The sequence below is a fragment of the Arctopsyche grandis genome, chromosome 12 (assembly GCF_051622035.1).
Source record: "Arctopsyche grandis isolate Sample6627 chromosome 12, ASM5162203v2, whole genome shotgun sequence".
Classification (NCBI taxonomy): domain Eukaryota; kingdom Metazoa; phylum Arthropoda; class Insecta; order Trichoptera; family Hydropsychidae; genus Arctopsyche; species Arctopsyche grandis.
Window position 1 is genome coordinate 20,770,063 of NC_135366.1, and position 18,610 is coordinate 20,788,672.

General features: G+C 32.6%; 1 protein-coding gene across 2 annotated transcripts in view; it reads left to right on the top strand.

Moving 5' to 3' along the window:
* The window catches only part of Hnf4 (Hepatocyte nuclear factor 4), a 69,196-nt gene that overhangs the window by 40,218 nt on the left and 10,368 nt on the right, over nt 1-18,610 (top strand). For both annotated transcript variants that reach the window (XM_077443386.1, XM_077443387.1), the window contains exon 2: nt 17,555-17,735. In XM_077443386.1, the coding sequence (XP_077299512.1) occupies nt 17,555-17,735 (181 nt within the window). The remainder of the gene's footprint in view (nt 1-17,554; nt 17,736-18,610) is intronic.

Genomic DNA, 18,610 nt, shown 5'->3' on the forward strand with positions numbered 1-18,610 from the left:
TTATTATTGTGTGACTGGCCACAGTGACACGTTTGAGTACTCTGTGGCTAATATGTTAAAAATAAAATAAAATATATATAACCTAATAGGTAAACCCCAATGCGCTTTTTCGAGATTTCGAGATGCTGAAAAACGACAAATTTGCAGCATTTTTATACGAATCAGCGAAATTCAAAATGCTGAAAACTCGAAAATTGGTAAAGTTTGCCAATTTGTTGGAAACTTTCAATGAAAATCATATAAACTGGCAAACTCTGATAGGAAACGATCGAATTAAAGTCACAAAACAAGTTCTGGCCAGCAGCAACCAGTGGGACTTGAACTCGTGACCACTATGTTCGAAAGAATATATGCTAACCACTAGTCCATGCTGCTGGTTACATTATATAATACTCAGCTCATTATTTAATGTGTTATTATTACTATTATACATACCTACATGTTATTATTACTATACATACCTACATACACCTCTTCCGTTTTTTTTGTTGTATATTATTACTATTTTTTTTAAATTATGCTTTACAATAGTGCCATTACAGTTGCCCTAAGTGATACCTATGGTTTTAACAAATTATATTCAAATAGTGATGACATAGTGGGTATGATGGTTTTTACAGAGGAATCTTTTCAACAATGAAATCAGATACATTTTTAAACTCTGATAAGAAACTAACGACTTGGATTCACAAATATAATATTTTCAATCGAGCTCAAACCAGGGCTTTAACCCGGGACTCCTCGGTGGTTAGCATTAACCACCGAGCTATACTGTTAGCTGCATACAAACATTATTCATTCCACTTTTCAAACTCATTCACAATTAATTTTACAGGCAGAATATTTCGCTACATTTGTAAATTTTATTTACAAATCCGCATTTTCCATTGAAATACATACCTGTAGAAAATTCAACATTACTTAGTAGTTGATTTCAATTAGTCATGTTATTAGCGGAAATCAATTTGAGAAACGCTGATTTATTTCATCGTCACTATTTTCTAGCATGAGTTACGATGATGACAATTTTATAAGACGATATATGATGTACATACATATGTACATTTAAACATAAACCAAAAAAAACATGTATTGACTTAGCCATTAAAAGGTTAACTTTGTCGATAATAGGCTACGCATCTTAACATTATTAATTATTCCTACAATGTTTACTAAAAGAAGTTGACTCTGTATATTAACATCAATATAACGTTTGTGTTTTTTTTTTTTTCATTTTAAGTTTTTCAATTATATTAAAAAGTGTAAGTACTTTGTATATACATATGTACATGTGTATGTAGATGAAAATTATATCTTTCGATTTAATAGCGTCTCGTCAAAATCACATAGAATGCTAATTTGGATTTTTTCGACATTTTTTTATCTTAGTTCCGACATGGCAACGCTCATTTTTCCATATAGATCATTGTGAAGATGAATTCTTGACCTTTTTAATTGTCACATATTGGCCGACGGCTTCGTGCCACATTAGCTCGCGAGATAAGTCTCTTCCCAAACACGTCAAATGTCAATAATCTTCGCGTAATCGTCACCAAAAATAAAAATAAAAAAACGAGATTTGACTAGATAATTATACGCATCGAAATAATGACGGGGGAAAAAACAAAACACTGAAAAGTTAATCCTCGGACGTTTTTCTACGATACCCATTCCCAATTTTTTTCCCGAGGCAAATTTTGTGTACATTTTGATTATACAAAATGGTAATTTTCGACGAATTACCATACAAAGGTGTTTCGCAGCACTAAAAGTATAATCAATAGGGAAATATATTCATCTCGTAGAAAAAAGTACTCGGATAGGACAAAAAACGCACAGACATTCGTGTCATATAATTTTGTGTAATGAAATTCTATCCCTGAAACACCATTATTCAAACATCGTATTATTACACGGAAATTGTTGATTTTCGACACATATTCGTTGTGAAACCGATCGAAAATTTCACTATTGAATATTGACACTATTAAATTCTACAATTTTAGACACGACACGTGTGCATACATACATACATATGGATACAAATACCAAGTGTAAAATTTCGCCAAATCATCAGTTTTTACTCTGCCATATGATTCGTACTGTCAAAATTTAGTTGGACAATTTTTTCGAGTACCAAAATAAAGTGCACGTGTATATTGTATGTGGTGAAGTATCTTCAAATAACATTATTTATACAATAATTTATATCGTCGTGTAAATTACGTATTTATACATACGCTTTGTAAACAATACTCATTGTGGTATCGTCGAGTAGTTTTCCGTAATGAAAAATTCTCATTTGAATATACACATTGTATGTAATTTTCAGGGCGATTAAAACTTATTAATTTATGTATGTATCGATACGATACGTCGCTTTGCTTGATTATTGTTTTTTTTTTTTGTTATCTTACCAACGATTATGTGATTATTTTAGATAAAAACGCGCTGTTTTCGTAAACGTTTTATGGATTCGTTTGCATTTGAGATATTTTTTCCTTTAGATTTTACGTTAACTTTTAGATTTTTATTTAAGATGTAACTGTGGTAATTCAATTTGATCGTTACGACTAGCTTTGCGCTGACTTCACATTGGTTATCGTATAAGCTTGTTAAGTCACCCGTTTATTTATGAATGCAAATGCTCCACTCTCATTCGCCGACTGCATAAGATTAAAAGTGACCGGAAATCATACGTATTTATATTTATGGAATATTTTGAAATTATGTATTCATATCGTATTTGTGTGTATTGGTATATACATTCATATGTATGTGCTTGAATATTTTCAACTTACATAAAATTAAGCTTTCTTTATATATGTATATACCAGAGATTATTTTACTGTCACTGTACACTTTTCACTGACAGAGAATATATTAACAATCTAAAAAATAAATAAAAAACATATTAAATGTTTCGTCAGTAAAAATATTTTGTACAATAAAAACTATACATACGTGTATATACATACATATTATGTACATATACATACATAGATTCTCGAGGTCGAATTTTCTCATGATCACAATACTTCATCCATTGATAAAGTAGTTAGTACTTTAAAAATGTATGTATGTATGTACATAAATAAGAAAATTTGAGTTTGATATATGTATATATATATGTGTGTGTGTGTGTATATGTATATACATACATTAGATAGTGTGTAACTGTTAAGGTGCCGACATACAAAATCGTACGCGACACGTGCTTTTCTTTAAATAGTTTTGTATGCAAAAAACATGCAAATATATATGCCCAAAAACTTTTAAATATACTTGCAAACATAAAAATAGTTCACATACAATAAAAAAAAACCGCTGCTATGTCAAATCTGTACCGTTGTGATCTTCCCAAAGCTCACCCCTGTGTTTCCTGTGCTATTTTATCCTTGTATTCAGTGGCGGACTGGGACTGAAATCAGTGCATGCCAGGAGTCAAAGGGGGCCCCTACCCAGGGTTAAAAAAATTTGTCCCCCCCCCCCATATAACAAAATTTTCTTCTTTCCATCACGCTAAAAATCAAGGGCAAAAAATAAATAAAATTTTCAAAAATGGGAATAAACAAATTTAGGTACAAGAAAAATGGCAAAAGCAAAATAGATCCATAAATTACATTGTATATTTCGTTTTAATCCTTGTCATAGAATGCATCATAAAAGAATGCGGCATAAAAGCGGCTTTTACTTTCGGTAGCAAACAATCAGGGACGTCATTTCAGCTTTTTCTTGGGGGGGCAGGCAAAGATTGGTCAAATTGAATTTTATTTCAAAAAATCTTTTTTATATCGGAATAAAAATGGAAAATATAAAATATGAAAAAGTTAAGCTTATTTTTGAAAAAATAATTATAAAAAAATATTATGTAAAAAGTCAAAAAAGCGCCGCAGGCGAAAATTTTTTTCCAAAAATCTTCACATGGTTAACAAAAATCGACCATCAAAATGTATCACTATATCCAAAAATATACGAACATTCGGAAAAATAAACGATACACATCTGTTTTTGAGACAAAATAAAGTAAAGGGGACCTTTCTAACGATTCGCTCCATGGGATGAACAATTTCTAAGAATGTTACTAATGGCATACCACTTAAAAACCAAAATATACTTGCTTCAAAATAATAAAATCTTTTTTTTTCAAAGCACATAGCAGCGATTATTTTATTAGTTACCCAAAAGTAACATATGTACATAAGAAATAAACGCAGCATTCATAGATCCATAGTATCTCAATAATCATTAAATCCATAATATTTTCTAAATTCACACTATTCCTTAATTTAGGGGGGCGAGTGCCCCCCCAAATTACGTCCCTGAAAACAAAAAATGCATAATATTTTCAATTAATGTTAATCGAAAATCAGGATTTTGGGGAGGGGGCCCCTATCCTATGTTTCTATATACATGGATTTGTCTAGATTAGGAATAGATTTAATATTCGGAAACTGTTTAAAATTGTGTATTTAAATCTTACTATATCGTCGAAGTATAATCAAATGTTATTTTGAAAGTATGTATGAAGTAAATTTAAATCGCTGGTTGATGATGAATCGTCCTATCAAAATTGTTTTAAGCAATTCAGTTTATATTATTCAGGGAAATTTGTTTATTCCCATTTTTATTTCAGTAGGTAGTTGTTACATAGGTATTGGTATATGCATAATATTGAGGTTGGAAATGGGCCCGGTAAAAGGGCCCACGCAAATGTTGAAACTTACATTTCGAGCCTAATAAAAAAAGTTAACCGATCCTTGGGCTGTTAAAGCAGGCATTAGTTGTTTGTGTATATCGTAAGAAATTTGTTTTGTTGAAATACCCAAACTATTACACACGTGAAATAGTTAAATTAAAAAGTTATTTAATTTTACTGAGGGCCCATATTTTCTAACGGATAGTGGGGCCCACATGCCATCGGGCATGTACGCTTGTATGGCCAGTCCGCCACTGCTTGTATTGACATAGGTTTGACAGTGCTCGATAATGGTGATTCCCATGTTTGAAGTCATGTAGGAAAGACTTATAATGTATAATAATTAAATATAATAATATAAAATGAACAATGACTCGAATAAACGCCGTTCCCAAGTGGAAACCACGAGGACGTCCATGCCGCGTGTTTCTAAAGGCACGACCACGCGAAGAGTTATAAAGCTGATTCAGTGTGTTTGCGCCCTTATAACTTTTCGAATACGTAATTTGAAGCTGTTGGCTATATGAGAATGTTTTCACATATAGCCAACTGTCATCACATTGATCTGACAGATGATTCTAATGAAATTTTAATGATTAAATTCCTCTAACGACATGTCCAGTGACGTCCTGAAGGCATTGGCAAGTAAGACTATTCAAAAAAATTTATTTAAAATAAAGTTAGCAATAAATAAAATTCTTCTGTTTGTCGGGAAAAAAAACAAAAGTGATCGAAAGTATTAATGTTAGTGGTTCAAAATCAGCTCACAAATTTTGCGCTGCGAACACACAGTGAAAAAATTAAAAGCTTGTAACAATTGTAGTGAATTTTTTTTTTTTTTTTAAGAATTATTCCTTTCATATACTTTATAAAAATACTATAGTATTTTTATAAAGTATATCTATTGAACACAGAAAAAAATTGTAAAGCTTAAGTTTATTTTGTAATTAGAATTTCATTCACATAGAAAATTTAGTAGCGCAATCAAATAACACTTAATTTATTTAAAAAAAAAATTAAATCGGCTTTGAAATAAGTAATACAATATCTGCATAGTATACTGAATGAACTGTCAAAAGACACTTGAATTACACGTAAAGGTATGCAAGATTTATTTTATACTATCATACATATTATACAATGCGAATGAATGTCATTTAGGTCATTTGTAAATAATTTGACACGTAGTTATTGAATCTTACATCTACAGTTTCAAAAGCCGGTAAAAAATACATATTTTTTCGATGATGTACATACATACATTGTATATGTATTTGTTCGAAATATTATTATAATAAATATTGCCACTAGCAAAATATTTAGTAAATGCATTCAAACAAGTAGCAGAAATGTCGTGTTTTTTACAGTGGAAAAAAATGTACTTTTTTCATCGGCTTTTGAAACTCGACACTTCAATATCATATTATATTTACGATACTTAAACGCTCAAATACAGATTTTAAATCCCAGTTTGTATAGTAATTATTATATTTATGTACTTATAGGTAAAGCGTTTGTAAGACTGGAAAATTTCGTGGAAAACTGAGATTTTTCCGTACAAAGAATTGCATATTAGGATTCATTACGTGTTCAAATATATAGACTTGCCAGTATATACCACAAAATTTCAGGCAAATTACAGTTTTTAAACTTATTTTAACGAAATACCAGAATCGATCATTTAATAATAATGATAATTTTTAATCCAGACCATAGGTAGAATATTGCAGTCGCCATCGTCCATATAAATAATAAAATATATAATAATAGTAATTTTTAATCCAGAAGGTAGAATAGTGGAATCCCCATCATCCATATGAACAATACATAGATAATACAAATGAATGATAAAATAAATAATTATATAATAATAAAAATATATGTACATATAATAGTTATAACATATAATATGTGAAGTAGCTCCATCCACCGAACATACAGTAATGAGTGGAAATGAAAAGACGCGACAGTAAGAAAATTATTGACGATACGAATACACGACGACGCAAGGAGGCCGCTCTCATCCTGAGAATGGCCTCATAGTGGGGCACGTGCCCTTTTACAATCTCTTGGTAACCCGAAGAGCACGGTAGCAGTTTTATTTTACCTTTAGGGCGAAATCACACAAGGAAGAACGGCACGTCGTGTGCTTGGTTCCCCGCTGTGGGGGTCTCCCACGTTTCTTCAAATATGGGATACACCGTTTAAATTTTACCGAAAATACTTCATGGGGGTTGTTTTTGGGACGGTGTGCGCCATGAATCTGTGCAAGGCATGCCACATATTTTCGCACGTTTTCACTCAGTGTGTTTTCGCCCTATGAATATTTTCGGAAACGTCATATTGATACGATGCAAGCAATATTGCGCCGTATTGTAGCGTTCTGTTATGTATATACATATGTAAGCAGATTTTGCCTTGCAATCGGTGAAAATTTACCAGAACGTGCTGAACCGCGCGTTGCTGTATAGTATGAATAAAAACTATCATTTACGTGAGGTTCTGTGCTGTGAAAAAACCATGTGCCGCTTTCCCTCCTTATCCTCTTTAGATTGCTTTGTCAAAATCACTGAAATCACCTATAATTTCATGTATTACGATCCATAGATCTAGAATATACTAGATCCGCCCTCACGTGTTATACTTGTCTCCCTTTTGGCGCATGCAAAATACATGGCGCATGCACAGTTTCTCTTAGTAGGTAGATAGGTACCGCTGCGTCGTAGGGAAAAAAACCCAACTTCCCCGGTAGTTAAACCCCCCGCACCCCTCAGTTAGTGAAGACAAGATCTCCGACCAAAATAACACGTCTGGGCCCATCTAGTGTATTATACATCAATGATTACGATCATTTACTCTTATTACATAAATTTCGCATAACTTTGACGCAATTCTGAAGACTGGCACTGTACATACATACATAAGTCATCAAGGCTAAAATTGCATAACGTCATTTTTGTTCTATTCAAAGATTATGGAATGCGATAGATCATCTCGATATTGATGCTGTGGCTGATTACATTACTTACATTCACTAACATTATTCCTCGTTTAAAAACAATCCGTGACGTGTAACATTGTATATCTGCATAGTTTATATCGAGTGGATAAAAGTTGTCGATTTTCATTAGACGAGCCTTCGCTCGAGGCCAGCGAGCGCGTAACTGATCTCGGACAATATTCTCAAATTTGAGGTCCAATTTTGAACTTCGACCGGGTTTCGTCTGACTCACACACTGGCTGACGTGGCCCATCCAGTCGCGTGTATATGAAGTCCACTATGAAAATGGCGACATTGAGAAAAACCGCAAAAAAAATGAGAAAATAGTAAATGTATGTATGCAGATCAGAGTGGGATTTGCATACAGACTTGAAGTCGCATGTCGTTAATTGCATTTTAACAACCCGATGCAACGTTTTGCATAGGAATCGATTAATGTCTAATAATACGCGTGCTCGGATGAATCGTTCGAATCAAGATGGCCTATCTATGATAATATGTACTTGTAACATTGTACGTCTCACCGAAATAGGCCAATTGTGTTATTCCGCTATACAAAATTTCAACGCGTTATATATTATGAATGGTGACGGTTTTTTTTATTGGATAAGTGCTCGTGTTTTGTGTGCGTTTTGAATTTGTATTTCCTCTCCATTTCGTTAGTTATATGTTAAATTTCCCATATTAATATGCATACATATCTAAAACATTTGTTGGAACTGTTCAGAATTTTAAGACTAATGAACTGTTAAGGAAGCAGATTTTTAGGCACACTTACATAAAATCTGATTCTCGTAATTTTGGGCTGCAAGCTGCTAAAAACAATGATTTATTTGAGTTCTTAATAACCAAATGAATTTCAATAGTTATATCCCTGATAAGGTTGTACGATTCTTAAATTATTTATTTATATATTAAGAGGGCTGGATACCAGCGCCTTGTCCATACAAACGTACTATACTTCTCCCTTCCTCAATTATGGCACCAGGAAAATTATTTTTTTAATATGCTATGGATATCCACCATTGGGGTGCATCTATCGTTTTATTTTTTTGATTAATTATTTTTTATAGGAGCTAGGAGCCGCCAAACATCTATAAAATCGCCTCTTTTTTACACCCACGAAAAGAGTCCAGCGTGCTTATTTAACGGTCCATTTAAAAAAAAATACGCTGATAGTTGCACAGAAAATATCTTTCTCATACCGATGATGATTTTTTTTTTAAAAATTGGTCCAGTTTTGGAGGAGAAAATAGGAGAATACGAAACCTCGATTTTGTCGATTTATAATACGTATTATCTGGTGGAAGCGCAACTGTCGCATTCACTCAATATATATATATTGATATATACTGTCGCATTCGCTCAATATATACATTCATTCAATATATATATATCGAAGAAAGGAACGGCAACAAAATTAAGATTTCAGGTGTACAGTCCTCTTAAGTTAAAAAATATTAAAGTTTGTTTATTTGTTTGCTTTATAAAAAAATTTGCAGTTTTCAATTTAGAATCAACAAATGTGATATACTGTGTACATATATCGATGGCTTGGTTCACAGATATTGTATGTCCATTTTTGAATTTGTATCGAATTTTAAGTTTATAGATGTTGGAATAATTCAGGTTTTTTCAGTAATAATTCAGGTTTCAGTAATTTTTCAGTAATAATACGTATATAAATTACCTTAAAAGGATAAACCTGAATTATCTCAGCATATCTCGCAATGCATTAAATATCAACTGGCGAACAACTTGGTTGAGGGCGACTAGACCAATGCATGCAGGTAGATGGGATATGCCACGCTCGTCAACTTGTTTGTCGCACACATTTTCATACATTTTTTCGTGTCGCGCAACAAGTCGTCCGACAAAGTTGCACGGTGCGGCCCGGCCCTAAGTACCGCCTTATAACGAATCGGTCGCTCAGGGCATCTTCTACGTCCGGTTACATCCCTATTGTTTAGGCATGTACCCGGATATGTATTCCCACGGTATCGGTCACTTCTGAGAAGGGACCAATAGCGGCCAATTCGGTGGCCATTGTTTAGCCGACTTGCACTTAGTCTAGAGATAATCCTTGAAACCAATTATAACGGTCACACAGTCTCTGGGATGCTACTCGGCCTAATCCGATTGCACTTACTCGGCGGTGTACGTAACAATATATTAGTTCATATTAGTTATTGTATTATTTTATTTACTTTATGTATGTACGAGTATTTATGCTCAAATTTCATAACATACATACATAGAAGTGTAGATGTCAATAGATTAATATAAAAAAAATACGAACTAACCGACTTCACAATGAAATAAAATCAAATCAAATTAAAACCACAAAGGCATATCCAAAATAATAACCAAAAAAATCTATTTCGTAGTACATAGGTACAATAAATCCCAAATGCATTTTTTTGCACTCGCTTGACATTGCTATCTGTACCCATGCATACATAAAAACGATTTGTTTATATGAACCATTATATTTATTCCTACGAATCCAACCAGACAGTACAATATGTTGATACGTACGAATACCATTAGTCACAGTGCATTGCATTGCACGTACCTACTGACTGACCTATAACGCATAACCTATTCTAATTTTATTCTCAAACCTACCATCATATAATAGATACTCTACGCATTCAAACAATTTCAGCACACACATACACAATATAAATCCACACGGAGACGTTTCCTGAAAAGCTTCATTGTGTCGAGGGACCGTAACACTGAACCTATATTGACCCCATTGTGTCGTCGCTTAAGAAAACAAAGCAATTGTCCGGACGACATACGAATTCGCCACAGTAGGCCGCTGACGGTTTAGCACCATGCCAATTCAATTCGATGATTATTATCATACGTATCATAGTATCTTTGGGTTGGACCACTTTTTTATCCTCAATTTTTCAGTCTGCCTCGAGGCAACTCCTGAAATAGACCGACTCGTATCGGTGCGTATGTAGCCGTGTTTCAACATCGTCGTAGACCCCCGACTCTTTCATTTTTAATCATCAAGACGCTTATAAATCATCGTGGCCGCTCTATTTGCATGCGGTTTAGAGCATAATTTGCGTAAAAGCGCGTATCTACGCCATTTTGACTTGAATAGAGCGCGCTTGTGATGTTGCTCAATGCTAATTAAAATCGCGTTAAGATTTCATGGAATCATTTAAATGTGTATGATATTGTAGTAATCATAAAGTAATTATAATAATCCACTTTTTATTTGTTTTTATATATATGTAGATGTTTTATTTTACATATATATGTGTGTGTGTGTGTGTGTGGAATCTTTGGCGTCCGTTGCAAATGGGTTGAATTGATTGTCGAACTTGACAATTGAAAGCAATCATGATTGTGAACTGAGAAGATGACAACAGTGGTGTAATTTGAAACCAAAACCAGTATATTATATACATTATTATAGTAGAACTGTCTATTTAGATGCTGTTTTCAGTGTTGATTTTGAAGTGTAACTTCTTCAGTGGTGTTGCGAATAAAATTTTACCGTCTTCTGTTAAATTTTAAATTCAACCTTTTGTCCTTTTTATTATATACTTATATTGCTGTCCATTTCATTAATTCGTGAACGTAGTAGTTTGTTCATACACGAACCAATCCGGCCAGTTATATTGTATACAAAAGAACAAATTGAACTGGTTTATTCACAGTTTATATATTCTCTGTCTTATATGTATGCATATCCTAGTTTGCAATATTTTAATAATCAACAGAAACAGGAATTAAATAAACGTTGCTATGCAGTTTCCAAAGAATTTCTTATTTTAAATACTTGATGCTTTGACAGCTATTAGTTTCATACGACACTTAGTGGGAGTCTTTTTGAAAGCTTTTTACTGTTGGCACTATATTTCGTGCATGAACGAACTAGTATGTTTATAAACAAACAGGAGTGAATATTTGAACTGTAACATACGTATGTATGTATATGATACAGTTAAAATGTATCTTCCCGTTGTAATATATTTTGATTAGTCGAAATACATATATTCCAACAAACCTGTAACTACCGTTACAGTTGAAGTGTATTTTCAAATGTAATATATTTTGACTAGTTAAAATATATTCCGTCTAACCCACGTAAGTTGATTCATATGGCCATCACATTTCAACTGGTCAAAATATATTACAACTGAAAATACAGTTCAAATATAAGTTGGTACCAGGTAGGATGGAGAAGTTAGGTTATCGTGAAAACATCATTTGAGTAGTAAATAGTGTTAGACAGTCACATTTTTGTTTTGAACACATTCTTAAGAGTTATCGTAATACAGTACTCATTGCCTTTATTCGTAAAACTTAGCAAATATTAACACATTATTGAATTCTAAAGCATTCGTAATAGCATCAGAGCTGCCACAACCCAACTGTTATATTACAACTGGCGCACATTGTTGAAAGTGTATTTGTTCTTGTAGAGATATAATTTACTAGTTGAATTGTATTCGAATATGAATGACCTAAAATGCCAGTTGGAATATATTATAACTGAATATACACTTCGACTATAACATATATATGTATGTATACTGATTCTGAACAAAAAAAAAACATTTATTTATCATTCATGGTTCTATGCACTTCATTGAATACAATACAAAACGCTATTTTAAAAGTGTATCATAATTTAACTGATCCCGAATAAATGCTATCATCCGCATATTTGGAAGATTATCATTAATGCCTTGTGGTTGATGATCAACATATATTATACAGACGGCTATTTACTGTGAAGGATTTCATATATGATTCATCATATTTACAAATTATATATGATTTAAACTATGCATATCGTCGCATGTTTTTGCATGAATTAGTTATTTATTGCGGAAAATTTTAACGTTATCGTTCTCAATGCAGAATATGCCCGGTTTTGTGTTGGCTAAACGGTTAAAAATCGAATGATAATGGGTTTAAATCGAATACGTCACTTTAAGAAGAAGTGTTACAGTTACGCCACTGGTTGACCAATTACATGCACATCTCCCGAGTGCACGTTCTCGCTCATTGCATTATGCGCATTCTGCATTCAAACATGCGCATCGCAATGAGTGAATCTTTAACCGAGTTTGGTTCAATTTTGAGTTTACATAACGTGCACCCGTTTTCGACACGCATGCATTACAAATTCAATTGTGTACAATATATTTTTTCATGAAATTGTATGTTTTCTGTCGTGAGTAATAATAAATAATCGTAATTGTGAATCCGCACATTTTCACATGCGTGTGTGTGTGTGTAATATATGTATTCCAGAGCTCATTATTACTCATTATAATTTTTGTATTATTATTATTGTATATATATGTGCATATACATAGTGTATTGTTTATTCTGCTCTACTACACATATATAGACCGGCAACAAGATAACAACGCATGGACACACGACGTTATTTTTTATGCATGACTAACACTGTTCGCCTTTTCTTCGTGACAACAATTTAATTATATTTATCTGCGTTGTTAATCATACTGAATCACTGCCTAATCGTTTCACAAATGGTAGTGCAAATCCTATCTCACTTGTATTGTTTTCTTCTTAATCCAAAGACAAAAGAGACGATTGTATCTAACATTGTCGGCGCTCATTTGTATAGGTAGAATAGATTTTTGTTAGTCGTTATAGACTATATAGTCATAGATAATAGTTGTAGATGTTAATATTTACTACAGTGTGTAAGAGCTATCTTATTTGTTTCAACCAATCTAAAACATACAAATCAAATGAATTTATTTATAAGGTTTTAATTTTGCCTAGCAACTTCATAAATATGTATAATTAATGATACATATTTACATACGTTGTTGCTAATGTTGACCAATATAACCAAATTTCATAAGATTGCTTTAAATATGAGTTATTAAGTTGCGGATGTATACATATACATATCTGTCATTTGGTTTGAAGCTATTGGGCGAAATCTCGTCTAATTTTCCTTTCGCTCCAATGATAATTTTCTGTAACAATCTGCATATGATTTTTATAGGCAATAAATTAAATGGTCAGTTTTTTTCTATACATGGTCTGTAAATTTTAAGATAATTCAGCCATAATAGTGTACTGTATGGAAAAAATAAAAAGTAAGCTTACTGTTTTGATTACACTGTTCGACACGAAAAATGGTTCAGAGACGAGATATGACTTTTCTTATCGATCTATGCCCAGTAAACACGAATCTGGTAATAAAAAATGTTGATTAGCTCGAGATTCGGAGATATGTATATGTGTTTTTTTAAATCGCACGATTTTTCTATATCTTGGTGTTGTTCGGTCGATTTCTCGAAATTTGTCAATTTCCTGTTCAAAATGAATATTGGAATCTATAGTCGGGTATTTTATCTTTCATTTGTAGTACTTTTCAGCTTTCAAATCTCTCTAAGTAGTCGTCCAATTCAAATCAAAAGTCAAAAGTACGTATTATCACTTGGGATTTTTTCCACACTGTTAATACTATTTTATATTGAGTATTTTCTATTGAAACATGTTCTGGCCACATTATTTTTTGTTTTCGTTTAAAAGGGTTAATTGGAAGTATGCTGAATTTTAAATCGGTAAAATTGCGAGCTAAAATCTCATACTATTATATAATCGTATTTACACGAATCTGAATTGAATTAATAGGGATAATATATTAAATTGTCTTAATATGAGAATTAAATGAAATTCCACTTAGATAAATCACTATTCTTCGACTATTCTTCAAAAATTCTATTTTTTTTTATTAATCAATGATTGATATGAAAATATCAATCAAAATTTCATCCAAGACATACGATACAAATTTGACAATATTTGAAAGATCAAAAAAAAAACTTCGAAACCGCAAACCTTCCAATTATAATTCTGAAACATCTGTTAGATTTCATTCTGATTTTTATTATTCTTATATATATTTTTTGGATCATCACCACGCAATAAACAAGACTTCATTCCCCTAATTACATATATTTAATTTTTACATCATCTCCATTTCCACACCCACGTCAAAATTAATTTGTTTTTTTCTCGAAACACTAAAAATCACATATTTCTTCCAACTTAATATCATTTCTAACTATGTAGCTTTGATAACAGCATAAATTCTTAAAATAAAAAAAATCTCATTCATAAATTAATTGAACTATTAATTGCTTTACACTTAATACAACTGGTGGTTCATTGCAAATGATTCCAATTAAACAACTTCTGAATGTACTTCTTATTTTATTCAACTATATGTGTAGTTCTTAACTACATACGTATCGACCATTCACTATCCACTGCTGGATGAAGGCCTCTCCAACACGATTGCATTCGTCTCAATTTTGCGCAGCTCACCTCAATTTTTTCTAATTTCATTCACCCATTTTTGCGGCCTTCCTTTTACCCTTTTACATTATCTTGGGTTTCATTCCAGCATTTATTTCGTCTATTCTTTTAGCCCATTGCCATCTCGTAACTACCTCCGTTATATCATATCCCTTTGTCATACTTCTCACTCACGTACATACATACATATTCCGTTTCTCATATTTTTCGTTCATACATCGCACATATTGGTATTTGGCCTCAAAAGCTGGCCATAAATCAAAAATTCAAATTTTCACAAATTGAATCTATGTTGGGGTCCCAAAACAGGTAGATAAAAAACACTGCGGAGTCCTTACCTGGGCTAAGCTGTCATTTGTGTGATACGCTTGTTTTTGTTCGCGACATTATGTTGTTAAACAACTTTCCTTGTGATTATTTTTATGCTAAAAGTGTTTTTGGCGGAAAAACTTGGTATAGACGTTAAAGAACAAGATATATACACTGGATTAAATCAAGGTTCATTCCTTTTAAAATTTTATTTTACTTGTTTCGATCTGTCAACAAACTCTACTATTTTCACTTAGGTTTTCTGTACTTTTGTGTACATACAAATTGATGTATTTAAACTTATTGTGTCTATTTCAGCCGAATCAAATTTTTGTGATATGAAACTTTAGGATCTCCACTTTTATTCTAGTAAAACAAAGTTTGCCCGAATTTGCCCCTTAAAAAATAAACAATAATACGTAATTAACCGTATTTTGGAACTCCAATATTTTACTTATTTATATTCCTGTTTTTGAGCATTCTGTCATGTCTATGACCTTTAAGTATCTATGTACATACATGATATAATAAGAGGAAGCACCGAAAGGCTTTTTATTTAAAAATTAAAAAACCTAGTAATTGTTACAAAGTGCCCTCCTGTGAAACTTGAGGAATTTCGAAAAATTATCTACAATTTTAAAATTGTTTAAAATGGTCAACAGCTCGCATGTATAGAAAGCTATTTTCTGGTAAAAAATATTTTTGACCAGGTTTTCAGGCCAAATACCAGTCTGTGCATCGTTCCATACTTCTTTTGTATAATATAATACAAAATGGAACATCCAAACATATACGTTAGATTGATTAGAGCATGTGAACGGCATTCGTCGCGTAACCTCGTAGAGATCCAGGAACTGCCTTATCGTTTTTATTATTATTTCGTCTGTGACCCCGTCAATTGCCATTTCGCCCTTTTTATCTCGGCCTCAACCAGCTATCACCTAACCCCAGAATCCCTTCCCAGACACCACCAATCCCTTTCGTTACGCTTTTTACACGTATTCACCGCACCAGTCCCATATCTTCTCACGACTAGCTTAGACGCTTCACTAAATTTTCCAAGATGATTACGAGCCAGCATCCTCCAGTTTACTGGATGTTCGAACCGACGCAAACGAACGAAACTTTCGACTACACTTGCTTCGGTACTCTTTCCTATTACTTTCGCTCCAGTGCTGATCGTCCCTGGGGAAGGTCGATCGTCCTGCGTAACGAAAATGGATCGTCATTCTATTTTCGCCCACTCCTCTGCTCGGACACACCTCTATTATACCGTGACGTAACTCTTTGACGTCCACGAATGTCGACATAAATAAAAAAAATATGCCCCGTAAAAAAAATTTTGAAAAAAAACACGACTCCCGGCTCGCGTTCGACTCGTATCAACTTCACTCAGATGGATTGCCAACGTTTTGAAATAACTTTCACATACTTCGTATAGCAAATATTCTCGTTTATTTATAAATCATTTCGTTTTTAAATAGATTGCAGAAAAAAAAACGAAAATAAATATAATTTACGTCAAACGTTCGACTATTCCGGTAATACATAGCTTGAAATTCTCGTCTCATCTCATAATACATACATCCTTTCGTAATTTATATAAAATTGATTTTACACTATTTGTAGAATCTTAAAAAAATTTAATTTCAGCACTCAAACTTGCCCGTGTGTTATTTTTGAATTGTTTTTTACATCATCAAAATAAATGTCAATCACAAAACTGTTGTCACTTCAAAGCCAGTCGAAAAATTCGACGACAACGAAGTGTCATTTTGTAATATCTCGAAAATATTATTAAACTAATACTAATGAGTCGACTTGATTTAAAATTAAACGATCACTTTTATATATCATTATATAATCGATTATTGTGAATTTTATCTGGAATCTGCAAGCAATTATGAATTAATACACACCGTTAATTCTTTCAAACAGTTCGTCGACTTGAAAATTTGGTATCTTCCAACTTAAATAGAATGTTTCTGACGTCAAACTCTCGCCAACAAACAGTGATATATGGTTGTTAGATCTCTCAATTTTTCTTCTTTTTCTTTTTGCAATGTTGTCTGGTCGTTTTCTAATAATACTGACTTGTAATATATTAAATAATGTTCTCCTAAAGTTACGGTCGATTTCTAAAGCACAAAAAAAAAGTTCTTTCAAATATATTAACATAAATTATATTCTTATTTCAGATTCAGACATGCAGTTGGTGAGCAACGGTGGTCCCGGTGCTGCAGCTGCAGCCGTCAACGGACAACACTGTGCCATATGCGGAGACCGAGCCACCGGAAAGCACTACGGTGCGGCATCATGTGACGGATGCAAAGGATTCTTCAGACGATCTGTTCGAAAAAATCACCTCTATACATGCAGGTATATCTTACATTTCATTCACTTGATTGGATTGGATTCTGTTAAGGGATTCTGGAAGTTTGTTAGTTGCATTGTATGATATGTGCCGGCTATTTATTTTATTTTATTACATACATATGTGCCACGACAGGAATTAGACTGTTTTTTTGTACATATATACATAAATACATACTAAACAAACACAACAGTACATAGAATACAATAGAGACATCTACGGACAATCGACAATTTTTTTATACACAGCAAATTTACGGGGAATACATTATATGTATGTAGCATTTTTAATTCGATATGCCAATTACTCGAATTTGCGAGAAACTGAGGGAAAGAATACAGATTTATTGAATCCGTCATAACAATTAAACTAGAATAATTGGAAAATTCTAACAGGAAATGATCCATCTATGTTTTTAATAACCACAATATGTCGCCTTGACAAGGGACTTGAACCCTCGACTTATCTACTAGTATGCAATAGCTATACCAGTGCACTATTGACTACACTATGCTGTGGCTAATTATGAATGTGTAAAAAAATGTTAATTATAATTAATTTGTTTCATTTTCCATTAATTAGGCAATAAAAGTACTATTGAAAAACTGCCCAATTGATGTAAGACTTATATAGAAAATTATGAGAATTACTTTTTAGAATAAATTATAACCATTTTACTCGCCGAAATGACTTAACTTTCGTAATAACTGTAACATAAATTATTACTTATTATTAAATTTACATATAATCATTATTTTATATTATTTATTTATTTTGAAGTTTTGACCATGTGGTATTTACTAGCAATTCTCCACAATGGTCAAAAAAAGATAAATAATACGACAATTTTATATTATGTCTTCTAACCAGATCCAAAGAC